This window comes from Zalophus californianus, chromosome 10 (genome assembly GCF_009762305.2).
Source record: "Zalophus californianus isolate mZalCal1 chromosome 10, mZalCal1.pri.v2, whole genome shotgun sequence".
Taxonomy (NCBI): Eukaryota; Metazoa; Chordata; class Mammalia; order Carnivora; family Otariidae; genus Zalophus; species Zalophus californianus.
This window is the reverse complement of record NC_045604.1, coordinates 4,937,889-4,951,243: the sequence shown is the minus strand read 5'-3', so window position 1 is coordinate 4,951,243 and position 13,355 is coordinate 4,937,889. Positions and strand designations below refer to the sequence as shown.

The 13,355-nt window shown below is 47.9% G+C and overlaps 2 protein-coding genes across 4 annotated transcripts in view; both read left to right on the top strand.

The window, feature by feature from the left end:
* Nucleotides 1–3,246, top strand: part of COPA (COPI coat complex subunit alpha) — a 50,416-nt gene extending 47,170 nt beyond the window's left edge. For all 3 annotated transcript variants that reach the window (XM_027610023.2, XM_027610022.2, XM_027610024.2), the window contains 6 exons: nt 259–395; nt 638–824; nt 912–1,022; nt 1,349–1,510; nt 2,150–2,344; nt 2,607–3,246. In XM_027610023.2, the coding sequence (XP_027465824.1) occupies nt 259–395; nt 638–824; nt 912–1,022; nt 1,349–1,510; nt 2,150–2,344; nt 2,607–2,666 (852 nt within the window). In that variant the 3' untranslated portion in view covers nt 2,667–3,246. The remainder of the gene's footprint in view (nt 1–258; nt 396–637; nt 825–911; nt 1,023–1,348; nt 1,511–2,149; nt 2,345–2,606) is intronic.
* Nucleotides 3,247–6,446: 3,200 nt separating this feature from the next.
* PEX19 (peroxisomal biogenesis factor 19) lies at nt 6,447–12,546 on the top strand. The gene is made up of 8 exons (XM_027612879.2): nt 6,447–6,539; nt 7,957–8,066; nt 8,485–8,650; nt 9,077–9,162; nt 9,858–10,019; nt 10,808–10,984; nt 11,214–11,258; nt 11,422–12,546. Exons 1-8 carry the CDS (start codon nt 6,470–6,472, stop codon nt 11,503–11,505), a joined length of 900 nt encoding a protein of 299 aa, XP_027468680.1. The 5' UTR covers nt 6,447–6,469; the 3' UTR covers nt 11,506–12,546.
* Nucleotides 12,547–13,355: the final 809 nt, after the last annotated feature.

Sequence of the window (13,355 nt, the reverse complement as noted above, 5' to 3'; positions counted from 1 at the left end):
GTGTGTTTTGAACGCTAAACCATATATTATGATGGCAGTAGCAGTAACTACAAATGCAATAACCACGAACATTTCCTCAATGTTGACTGTGTGTCAGGCACTATCCTAAATGCTTTATAGGTATTATTAAATGAGGTAGGTCCTATAATTAAGTGTGATTTACTGATGAGGAAACAAGTACAGAGAAGTACCTTGCCCAAGGTCAGCTAGTTTTTCAGTGGCATGGTCACGGTTTTTGTTTCTTTTCCTATATTCCAGCTCCTTTACGACCAAGTGGGGGTGACCCAGTTTGGCCCCTATAAGCAACTGTTCCTACAGACCTATGCCCGCGGCCGTACCACCTATCAGGCCCTGCCCTGCCTGCCCTCCATGTACGGCTATCCTAATCGCAATTGGTAAGGCCCCTTGCTCCTGACTACTGTCTCTTCCAGCTTGGGGTAGATATTTCAGATGGTAGCCTGGGGGACAGTTAACCCTTGTCCCAGAGCTGAGGTTTCCTAGTAGGAAGAGAACTTCGGCTTGACACTCCATGAGGCTTGGTTTATACATCTGCATCTAGTTCCCCCTCCTGTTTCCCCCGTTGAGTCTAGTGGATTCCCGAATATCCTTTCTTCTTCCTACTTTTCCAAATGTCCAGGAAGGATGCAGGGCTGAAGAATGGTGTACCAGCGGTGGGCCTGAAGCTTAATGACCTCATTCAGCGGCTGCAGCTCTGCTACCAGCTCACCACAGTTGGCAAGTTTGAGGAGGCTGTGGAAAAATTCCGCTCCATTTTGCTCAGTGTGCCTCTTCTCGTTGTGGACAATAAACAGGAGATTGCAGAGGTAGGAGGGGCAGCCGCTTGTTGTAGTCCTGGGCACCCCCACATCCTTGCCTCTGCACTGTGACCTTGGCTTCGCCCCTCTCTGCAGGCCCAGCAGCTCATCACCATCTGCCGTGAGTACATTGTGGGTTTGTCTATGGAGATAGAAAGGAAGAAGCTGCCCAAAGAGACTCTGGACCAGCAGAAGCGCATCTGTGAGGTACTGTCACTGGGCCTCTGTGCAGCACAGAGGTGTCCTCCCCCTTCCCCTGCCAATAGATCTGAATTCTTGACTTCTCAAACCGAGATTTCAGTCTGGGGAGTAAGAGATATTTGGGCCCACTTCTGTGAGGAGAGGGTGTATTTTTCTGCCCTTCTCTGTTCCGTCAGTCCTCCGTCCCCAGGGGGGCAGAAGATCCCTCTGCCATATAATCAGTCCTGTTTTTGTTTGCTTTGTGTGGTGATTAATGCCCCTGCAGCCGCTTATAAATGATCTGTGTCGGCTGTAGCATCAGCCTGGCATGTGTCCCTCCTTCTGTCCACCAGATGGCAGCCTATTTCACCCACTCAAACCTGCAGCCTGTGCACATGATCCTGGTGCTGCGGACGGCCCTCAACCTCTTCTTCAAGCTCAAGAACTTTAAGACAGCTGCCACCTTTGCTCGGCGCCTATTGGAACTTGGGCCCAAGCCGGAGGTGGCTCAACAGGTAGATGGGGGAACTCCTGTAAGCGTAAAGGAATCAGATCGCTTACATGGAGGGAGTGGACAACCAAGGCCCTTGCCTCTGAAACAAAGCACTGAAGAACAACATTCAACAAAAGGACCCACCAGAACGCCATCCTCTTTACTTAGTGGCGTGGGTGCCTCCTTTTGTTCCGGGAAAGGGAACTTCTAACTCATTCGGCCGTGGTGCAGGTGTAAGAGGGACCTACTCCCTAGAATAGCTCTAGTCTTCCTGTGCCTAAGCTCTGCTACCCATTACCACTACTGCTAACCTGCACACACACGAGCCGCTACTTGCGTTCTCTAGAAGCATTCCTCTCGGGCAGTCGAAGCCAGTCTTAACCCTTTTGAGTCCTGACCCTGATAATTCCCAGACTTGGTGGAGGAATATGGGTCTAGATCCATGGAACCACTTTGGTATTGAGAAGGGGAGATCCTGATACAGCAGGAACGGTGATTGTGACCCCTTTGCATATGTCCTGTACGGAGGACATATTCTGTATTCAACTCAGTATAATTGCATCTTGAATCAAAGAAACTATAAACAATGGTGCTGAAATCGTTTGAGTTCTGGTTTGCAGTTTTTGGTCCTCTTGAGTAAAATATTCCTTCCTTCCTTCAGACCCGCAAAATTCTGTCTGCTTGTGAGAAGAACCCCACAGATGCCTACCAGCTCAATTACGACATGCACAACCCTTTTGACATCTGTGCTGCATCCTATCGGCCCATCTACCGTGGAAAGCCTGTAGAGAAATGTCCACTCAGTGGAGCCTGCTATTCCCCTGAGTTCAAGGGTCAAATCTGCAAGGTCACTACAGTAAGTACTGTCCTCTAGAAATGCATCCAGGATATTGAGGGAAGAGGAAAGAGAAGGAAGTATGTTGGTCCTTTTTTCTCCTGTATTTGCCTGTAGCTCCTTGAGGCAGTGATACTGTAAACAATCAATAAACAGATCAGTAACAGATGTTAACAATGTTAACAACATACACTTCTGTCCTCCCTGAAGAGTGGAGGGAGTAAGCTCTCTGGGCTTTTTGCCCACACAAATCCCTAATTTTTCCCTCTTTCCTTTTCCACAGGTGACAGAGATTGGCAAAGACGTCATTGGTTTAAGGATCAGTCCTCTGCAGTTCCGCTAAGGCCCCCTCTGGTGTGTGCAGGTCAATCACCATAGTTCCTCCAGAGAATCAGTCTCTATGTCCTTCTAGCTCCTTCTTCCTCAACTACCCTTCAAATTATTGACATTTAGCTTTCCTGCCCTAAGACGTCGTGTCCCTTTCTCTTCTATGGCGAATCAGAATGTCTACATTTGACTGTTTCTCATCTCAAGGGTGACGACACTTGTGGTTGCAGGTGGCCTTGCCGTCCCAGCTTAGATCGTTCAAGGAACAAATGAAAACTCAGTGATGTGCATGTGCTTACTGAATTCCTTTAATATTTATCCTTTCCCTCCCCACCCTCTTTGGATCTCCTTTTGGAAAGAAGCAGGGTGTAATAAATAAGATCCCATCTTTTACTCAGCCACAGCAAACTCTTAGCCATCCCCTTTTCCTTGGACATTTAAACTCCCAGGCAGGTACCCTCTGTGTGTGCCCAGAAACTTAAAGTCTGAGAAGAAACTGGTTTTCCAAAAATGTACATCACCTTTTATTGATTTATTCTTTATAGCCATTGTTCTTGTGTTTTGTTTCTCACCCTTAATAAAGTAAATTTCTATGAGTTTTGTGACCCCATTTGTTTCCTGGACACCCTCATGTTCCTACTGCATGTAGCTGCCTCACCAAAGCAGAGAGCTTTTTTTTAAAATCTTGTAATTAAAATTACTTACTTAGAATTACTTTTGCAAGTAAGAAATGCCCATTGTCCTTAAAAAAAAAGCATATATTCATATATTAAACTGTGAGAATGTAGAAAGCACGTTTAGCTCCCCTATTCCATTACTGATGACGGCAACCTTACCCCCTTTTCCTAGTTACAGCCAGTACTTACTGAGCACCTACCATGTACCTGTCTCTGTTCTAGATGTTTTACAGGTAATCCACATGTATAAGATGAATTAGTAGTACGTTATATATGTTACAACGATGATATTGGCAACACAGTTTGCTTGTCATGTGCTAAGACTACATTGGATAGAGTGACATCCTTTGCCTGTGATTACAGTTTGTACTTTTTTTCATTTTAAACTCATGTTTTCAATAAACAATACATTCATATAGTTCAAAACTCAGTAAAGGTAAAAAGCTATTCTGTGACATCTTAATACTCTTTTCCTCAGCTACCCAGTTCCTTTCACCTTCCCTCAAACAAGGAGCCACTCTTGGCGTCCTTGTATGCATCAGTGGTTTGTGTGTACACAAGCAGATTCCCTACTCCCCCGCTATACATACATGAAGCGTGCTGCTAAATGATTTTGCACCTTGTTTTATCATATATACCGCATTTAAGATATTTTTCTGTATTGTATGTTAGCTTCCCTTTTTTTACTTCTCTGCATAATGTGCCTTTGAATGATTTAGTTTATGTTAAGTTACCTTCTTTGCTGATGGGTATTTAGATTGTTCTCAATCTTTGACTTATAAAAAATGCTGCAATGAATAACTTGAACATACATTGTACAGTTTGGGGAAGTGTGTCTGTAGGACAAACTCCTTGAGTTGGAATTCCTGCTCAGAGAGCACAGGCCTTGATATTTTTTTTAGCTTTAAGAGCTGCTTGCTTAAACTTAATATCCGCAAACAAAGCCTGCCTTCTCAAAAACTTGCATACTACTTTGATGATACTCTCTCAAGTGGTCAACATTCTTTCTGTAAACATAGGCAAGTTGGTGATAGATTTTGGCAAAAAAAGTTATTTTTATAAGTTTAATAACTTTGCACTTAAACACAAACTTTATTCTGAACTGGGGGATATTAAAAAAAAAGGACAATCCGTGCTTCCTGAAGCTCATGTTATTAGGGAAACAAAATGGATATATATAAAATAATTGTGAATATCAGGCAAGAATTTGAAGTTGGTCAATAAACGGTGGAGAGCCATTAAGTCCTGAAGCAAGAGAGATATAAAGAAAATGCTCTAGGGGTACCTGGGTGGCTCAGTCAGTTAAATGACTCCATCTCAGCTCAGGTCTCCATCTCAGGATCATGAATGAGTTCAAGTGCAGTGTTGGGCTCCAAGCTAGGCGTGGAGCCTACTTTAAAAAGAAATGCTGTAAAATATTATTTTGCAACAGCGTGAACTATACATTAGAAAGGTAGGAGGTGAATAAATGTGAAGATGAAGTTTTAGGAATATCACTAGTAAGAAGAAAAAAGCAGAAGCAAGTTTAAGAAATGATGCAAAGGAAGAATCATGCTTGTTTTCAACTCCATGTTCTCTCTGTTACCTCCCTATTTTCCTTATTAACATGCTGGTTACCACATTAATATAAAGCCAATAGAAATATCTGTAATGTGCTTGAGAGAACGATAGTCACCTAGTGGTTTGGAGTTGAATGAGGAAGCCTGGAATAGATTCTGTTACAAGTGTTGGGGAGAAAGGGATTAATCAGAGGGGTTTCCATTATAGAAGTTTAGAATTGAAGGAACTATAATGTTACATAGTTGCAGTCTGAGGCCTTGAGTGGTGAAGGGTTTTGAACAAAAGTAATTAGTTACAGAATTGGGACTGGGACTAAAGGTCAGCTGACTTTCAGTTCAGAATGTTTTCTCCTGAGTCACACCACTTGTGCCTGGAACAATACAGTGGGTTTTGCACAGGTAATGATTTTAAGAATCTGTGAAGGAAAGAGTAAGGTACCTAAGCTGGTGCTGGACACAACTCAAGTGTGTGTTCAGGAAGCCGAGGATGAAAGCTGTGAAGTGACTTCACATTCTCCCTTTAAGCTCCATCGCACTTTATCCTTCTTTTAGGACCTTTACCTTGTACCATACTTGCTGCATGTCTGTCTGATCCCACCTCCAGCCTGATCCCCAGGCAGCAGGGGCTGGTCCTGACTTGGCTCTCTTCCTCTGTTGTGCCCAGCACAGGATCCTAAACAGTGCATGCCCTCGAAGTGCTAAAGTCGGCTTGCGTCTGAGGCAGTTCTGGCCCATGTGAAGAGGAGGGAAGGGTTGTGCAGAGTTGTCTCTATCCACGCCTCCTCCCCCAGCTTCTCTGGGTTGGAGGTTGGGTTCCGTCTGGAGGAAAGGAGATCGTCCAGGGAAGGCAGGTCTATCACTACTGCATTTGAATTGTCCCCTGGCTCGGTCCACGGCCCCAGACTGGCTTTTTCTGCCTGAATTGCTTCAGCTGACACTGGGTTCTAGGTTCTAGGCCCGTGTCCTTCAGTCCTGGCAGTCCTGATGGGGAACGGGAGGGGAGAGAGAGCCGCTAGACCCCACGGAGAAGTGTGCCTCGTCGGGGTCTGGGCGGGCAACGGGCGGCCAGGGAGCGCCTACCGACCGCAGGCCCAGTCCGGGAGCTGAGAACCCAGCAGTGAAGGCCACACTAGGCGATCTTTGCCGGCGTGGTGTTTAAATTCGAGGCGGCGGCGGCGGCGGGGAGACAGGAAACCAGGGAAGTAAAATATATCGAATGCCTGAGAGTGAAGTGTTGAGGAAAACGATGAAAGAGTTACTTCTCTGGATAATGCGAGAAGTTGAAGTGAAGTTAGGCTACTAAGTAACCTGGCAGAAGTTAACAGTAAGACAAGAAGTTCCACTCCGTTAGTTCACCGGTTCCTGGCCAGAAGGGAGAAAAGAGAGGGGGGGGGGGGAAAAAGGCAAACCCCGAAAAAACCCAAAACAAGACCAAAAAAACTCCCACAGTTTCCTGTCCCTTTAAAAATGGCGGCTCCGCACCGACCAGCACTGCTATTGGTTGCACGAGGGGAAGGGGCGGGGCGGGGCGGGGCGCAGGCGCCGCGGAGACCCGCCTCCTACGGCAAGCCGGAGAGAGCAAGATGGCCGCCGCTGAGGAGGAGTGTGGTGCTGGGGCCGAGGCTGACCGGGAATTGGAAGAGCTCCTGGAAAGTAAGAGCTGGTAGAGGGAGAGACCCGACGGGGGCGGTTGTAAGGGCTCATTCGACGGTAAACTGAACCTGAGATATTGGGGGCGGAGCGGGAGAGGCTTTGTAAAGGTTGACCGGGGGCGGAGGGTCTGCCTGCGACTCCGAAGAAAATCTCTGGGTCACCCTCCCCTTCCTCCGCGGCGGGGGCTCAGGAGCCCACCTTGGGCCCCTGAGCGTGTCAGACCGTTGATTTCCGGGCCGGAGGGGAAACGGTAACCCACCGGACGGCGTTTCACGGTCCGACCCCGACCTCCACTTGCTCGACGTGAGCAAGTTCTCGGACCTAACTTCCTTCCCGCCAGCAGCCGCATTCGGTCCTTGGGGGCCAAAGACCCCGACGCTCACGGGCCGCTTGCTTTAAGTGTCGACAGGTCCGTGGCGCGGCCGTCTGTGCGCTGTCCTCTCCCTTTTCTTTCCCCAGGCCTCTCACCTTTTCCTCAGCAGGCCCTATTCCAGTTCTTTCACCATGTCAGAGCTCAAGCCAGCTCCCTTCCGCGGTTTTAGAGGGAGACGGTTCTCCCTCCTGAAAGAGGCTGAGTGTTCTTTCTTCCTTAGCCCTGTCCTCCGCTCCTCTGGTTGGGTGCTTGCCCACGGTGGGCCATGCCCTCCCCCTAGGCCTGGCAGGCAGAATGGTGGTGAGGACTCAGGTTTTTCAGGGCAGCGGTGCATATGTTTTGTCTCTTGCCCAGTCACGGAGATGTGGGCTGACGGAAAGATGAACAGAAATGGTGAGGAATGCCAAGTGACTCTGTGTGGATTGGCACATGGTTAGCTGCAGAGATGAGGAGGCCAGAGGGAGCTCTAGGAGCTTTGCCACAGGAGGGCCAAATCCGAGGATAAGAGAAGAGAGTGTGATGCTCTCCAGGGAGTGCAGCGTGCTGTCCCTCAGTTTGTGCTAGTGCCAGGACCCATGGGAAGCTGGGTGGAACACCACATGGCTTCTGCTTTCTTGCCAAAAATTATTCCCTTGAGGGCTCCAGAGTGAGTTCAGGGGTTTAAGGACATCTGTGCTCTCTGCTCCTGTTGGATATTTGTGGGGGATTTCTGGGGAACCATTAGATGTGGCAAGGAAGGCACTGTGTAGACAGAGATGTCTTTGCAGAACTTTTAACTCTCTCCTCCCGGCTCTGAGAGAGATGCCTCTTCCATCTTAAGGGATTTCTTCCCCTTTGATCACATAAATTGGGTAATGAGGAGAGAAATGGGAAGCTTATTGAGGGGTGGGCCAGGAGAGGGAGACTCAAAAAAAAAAAAAAAAATAGGTTGGCACTTTGAAAGATTGTTCTCTTAATGCTTTGCCCAAAACTACCCTCCCCTGACCCCAGCCTTGCATCCTCATCCATCCCCCAACACACACACTATGTCTCTTGTCTCTGAAGGTGCTCTTGATGATTTCGATAAGGCCAAACCCTCCCCAGCACCCCCTCCTACCACCACGGCCCCTGATGCTTCGGGGCCCCAGAAGAGATCGCCAGGAGACACTGCCAAAGTATAAATTCCGCCCTCTTAAGGGAGGGGGAGGGGGTGGGCGTGCATCTCTGAGCAGTGGTGGGGCAAGCCCCTGTGGGTTGGAGTGGACTGGGGGGAGGAGGCCTTGGCCTTACACTGCTGAGTGCTCTTTCAGGCCTCAGTCCTGGTAAACAGGGACTTTTGATGATGGAGTGGTGGGATCTCGAGGAAGTTGTTTGAAAAAAGAGCAGGTTTAAATGGTTGGTTTGGGAATGCCACGCCATACCCTTTCCTCAGTGGTCAGATGCCTTTCTTGCTGTTCTCCTTAAGGAGAGGAGTTAGAATGGCCAGTGGAGGTGGGCAGGAGGGAAGCACTGCATTTCCCAGAGCCACTGCCTGTGGCTTCTGTCTGAGGGTTGCCAAGTAAGAGATGCATCTTGGCCACCTCTTCCCTGCAGGATGCCCTCTTTGCCTCCCAAGAGAAGTTTTTCCAGGAACTGTTTGACAGCGAGCTGGCTTCCCAAGCCACTGCAGAGTTCGAGAAGGCGATGAAGGAGTTGGCTGAGGAAGAGCCCCACCTGGTGGAGCAGTTCCAAAAGCTCTCAGAAGCTGCCGGGAGAGTGGGTGAGGAAGGCCCCGAGGGCTGGAACTGTCTGAACAAACTTCTGTCATCTTCATTGCCTTTACTCTTTACTAAGAGTAAAGCTGATAGCGCTCATTATATCACTGCCGTGGGGTGGGGCCAGGAGATGGGAAGAGGATAGGAACATGGCTTAATGAAAGGGTTGAGGCTGAAAAGTCATTGAAAGGATTATTAAAAACTGACCGTTTTAAAGGTCACAGTGTTGTGGGTGTCATCATGGAGAACAAACTGACACACAGCTCCTGTAGATTTGTGAAAATGGCTATGAAGATAACCACAGAGGATTCAGAGATTTGGAGTGCTAGTGATCCACTAGTAAATGTTCCATATCCAAGGTGATAACCAGGTCAGTCTGGGTAAGCAGACAGATAAAACCTAAAGACCTTGGCTTTCTTGATCTTCCTTAGGCAGTGACGCAACCTCCCAACAAGAATTTACGTCTTGCCTGAAGGAGACACTAAGTGGACTCGCCAAAAATGCCACTGATCTTCAGGTGAGGGAAAGGGGTAGGGGCCATGAGGGACCTCTCAGGCACATCAGCAGCAGAGTCTCAAACGACAGACTATTTGGTAGCATGTGAAGTCTGTTCCTGCCCCACTATTCTGCTGCAGGCAAGTTTAAGTAGTTCTTTCCCACCTGAAAGGGTGTAGCGTTCCAAGAAGGCAATATACAGATCTTCCTCAACTTACGATGGGGTTACACCTTGATAAACCCATCATAAGTTGGAAATATCATAAGTTGAAAATGCATTTAATATACCTACCCTACTGAACATCACAGCGTAGCCTCGTCTACCTTAAACACGTTTAGGACACTGACGTGAGCCTTCAGTTGGGCAAATTCATCCACCACAAAGCCTATTTTCTAATAAGGTATTGAGTATCTTATGTAATTTATTGAATGCTGTGCTGAAAGTGAAAAACAGAGTGGTTGTAAGGGGATGGGATGGTTGTCAGTGCATCAGTTGTTGACCCTGGTGATCACGTGGCTGCCTGGGAGCCATGGCCACTGCCCAGCATTACAAGAGAGTATCATCTGCATATCACTAGCCTGGGAAAAGATCCAAATTCAAAATTTGAAGTACGGTTTCTACTGAATGTGCATCCCTTTCACACCATCATAAAGTTGAAAAGTGGTCCTAAGTCAGGGACCATCTGTATTTGCTCACCTCCTTTCTTTCCTTTCTAGAACTCAGGCATGTCAGAGGAGGAACTGACCAAGGCCATGGAAGGGCTGGGCATGGATGAAGGGGATGGGGAAGGGAACATCCTCCCCATTATGCAGAGCATCATGCAGAACCTCCTATCCAAGGATGTGCTGTACCCATCACTGAAGGAGATTACTGAAAAGGTTTGTGAACTTAACATTTCTGCTTTTCCTCCTTGTTTTCTGTTGTGTCAACCGCTGTGGGCTACTTTGCTTAGAGCCTACAGAGCTAGAGAGTAACTCGAGTGCACAAGCCATCCACTCTTTTCTCCTTTGTGTATTTGGAGCAGGAGGGCTGGGGAGGAGCTATGTCTCTGGGAATAAAGGTACCACACTGAAGATGTTGAAGGTAAAAGGGGAAGTCTTCCTTTAGCTCTGGTTTCTGTAAACTGGTTTGGGGCTGCTGTCTGACCAGCCCTTTCTTTTGCTTGTTTTATGCTATGAACAGTTTAAGAGTAGTGTAAAAGATGGTCCCTGCTGTCAGAGAGCCTACAGAATACAGGAATAGAAGCGTTTCAGTGACACGGTCCAACATGTGGTCGAGTGGGAAGTGAGTAGTTAGACCAGGAGTCAGCAGGCCAAGGTCTAGGTGGACCAAAGCCAACTCTCAAGCTAAGAATTTTTGAAGGTTGTAAAGTCAGAACAGAAGAAAGAAAGACTATGTGACAGATCACGTATGGCCCATAAGGGCTAATATATTACCATGTAGCCCTTCACAGAAGAAGTGCACCATCCTCTGGTGACCATCCGTGCTAGCATAGCCAGGTGATGTGGTTGGAGTCAGTGCCACTTCCTACGCTGAACTCACTTCTTTAGTTTTTCTTTCCTCCATGTCCTCCCCTTTCCCTTCATATTTTATTGTTTTTCATATTTAATTGCCTTTCCTATCCATTGTTCATTAATTCTTCCCCACCCATTCTGTTTTTCCTTAGTATCCAGAATGGTTGCAGAGTCACCGGGAGTCTCTTCCTCCAGAGCAGTTTGAAAAATATCAGGAACAGCATGGTGTCATGGGCAAGATATGTGAGCAGTTTGAGGCAGAGAGCCCCACAGACAGTGAGGCCACTCAGAAGGCTCGTTTTGAGTTAGTGCTGGATCTTATGCAGCAGGTAAGGCCTCCTCGTGCTATGTACCCTGGTGCTGTCTCTTTGGGTGTTCGGTGGAGGAGGTATCTGGGAAGAACGCCACACTGCCAAACCCAGGTGGAGGAGGGAGCACCAGAGAGGTCCCATAGCCTGGTCCCCAGAAGACAGAAGAGAGACCATGGCTCAGATTCTTCTTGGGCTGCTATATTGTTTTCTAGGATTTTCTCTTTCTCAAGTTCCTCTTATTTTCCAGCTACAGGATTTGGGCCATCCTCCAAAAGAACTGGCTGGGGAGATGGTGAGTATATCTTCTAGATTTGAATGTGAGTCCCAGATTTCTGGAATTCTGTAATCTTTAATGATTGCACATGAAGCGATCACTGTGGCTACAGGGGAAGCACCTTCAAAAGCTCTCACTTGAGGTAAGAGGAGTAATCTCAGTCCCTCCATCTCTTCTCCAGCCTCCTGGCCTCAACTTTGACCTGGATGCCCTCAATCTGTCAGGCCCACCAGGTGCCAATGGCGAACAGTGTCTGATCATGTGAAACACCACACGTGTCTGTCCCTGATTCCCAGCCATGGGGAGCATCTGGAGTCAGCAGAACCACTGGGAACTGAGGCAGGAGTGTCGTCTGCAAGAGCAGTCTGCCCACTGCCCTCTGTCGTCCCAGCTGAGATTGTGCCATACCAGCTGAGGCTTTTACTCTGTCTTTCTAGAAATATGGCCTATTGTGCAGGCTGTTTCTGTGAGCCCTATCCATGTGGTTTCTGCTACTAGCAAAGGCCCAGCTACCTTCCAGGTGAAGGAAGGCATCCCTTGTGGGGCGTGTACTTTCTTCCCTCCCAAATAATGTTATATGTGGCCACACTGATGTTCGCTTTTGCATCCAGGGTCTTTGTGCCTTGTCTCTACTCCCTCTTGGACCTGGGGAGCAGAGACAGAGTCCTGGGACTCTGTATTTCTCTAGTTCTTTTGGGCAGGGCCTTTGGGAATGAATGGGGAGAAACAGCCTGGGCTGGTTCTCTAGGTCTATCACCATGTCCTCCTGCCTTTAGACAGACCGTTGTGAATTCTGTGAAGGAAAAGGAAGTGGGGCTTTTGCATCTAATCACAGTAGGGTTGAAAGAGAAGCCCTGGGATTCTCCTCTCTCGAGGTGCTGAGCCTTCAACTCTCTGTTCCAGCCTGAGAACTAAAGTTGTTACCTTGGTTCTTTGTACAGTGCTGTGTGATCTGGGTGAAACCAGCCCTTGACCTTCCTGCACCCCCTGCCTCTCTTCATCTCTCTTTTTAAATACCTGTTAATTCCAACCCTTCTCTGAACCCAAGCTGTGACAAAGAAGGGCCATCCTATTTCCCCTCATCTGGGCCATCCACCACTCTGATTGGCCCCTCTCCCTGGAAAACACATAGAATTACAGTGTCAGGTCTAGGAAATGAATGACTGTTCTTCCCCAGATACGTTCTGGCTTATCTGAGACCTCCGATTTCTTTGAATCCTGTCCCTTGATTAAGCAGGTGACTTGGGAACTGGAGTGGGTGCAGCCTGGGTCTTTTTTCTTGACTAATAAATATTCTGATTGAGGAGTGTGGCCTGTTTTTCATTCAGGTCTTTCTCTGGTCTTCCTCACCTTCTGTAATCGGCAGTGTGAGGAATGTTTGCATACTAGTTCTGCATAACATTGCAGTGTTGGATTCTACCACCACCCCCCTTCCCCAGCTCGGTCTGCACCTCACTTGGCAAAGGAGACTGGCCATCTTGCCTCATTTTCTCTGGGTGTTTCAACCTGGGAAACCCTTCAATTGGTACTGCTCCTTAACATTTGACATTCTTATTATTGTTAGTAATGTTAACATTTTTTTTTAATTACTATTTTTTTTTTGAGTTGACCTTGCACCTCTCTTTGGGAACCAATGCATCCATGGACCTTGGCTGCCATGTGTTGGTGGGTACTCTGGTCAGGCCAGCTGGCTGTCCCGTTTCAGCACTCAGAAGATGATGCACAGAGCAAGGGTACATTCGGCATCTGAGTCACTTTGTGTTCCTGACATGCCACTTTCCTTGGGTTAAGCTTTTCACCCCTTAAAATGATCCTACATGTTCTGTGGTATTGACAAGGAAGGAAGTGCTCTGAGGGCCTCAGGCTGTTTGGGAGCATCCAGCTACTGTATCTTATCAGAGTATGGCAGATCCCCAGTCTGAATCTGAGACTCTAAGGTAGAGCTGCAGGAGGTGGGAACAGGGCAGGCAGACTTGTGATGGTGGTCACAGAAGGGCCAAAATTCTCTCCATCTAGCTCCGGCCAAAAGCTGGACAAGGAATAGAGAGGAGAAGGGAAGAACAAAGGCCCTGCCCCTTGAACCAAGGGCCTATTAGACTGGCGGCTTTCTCTTAC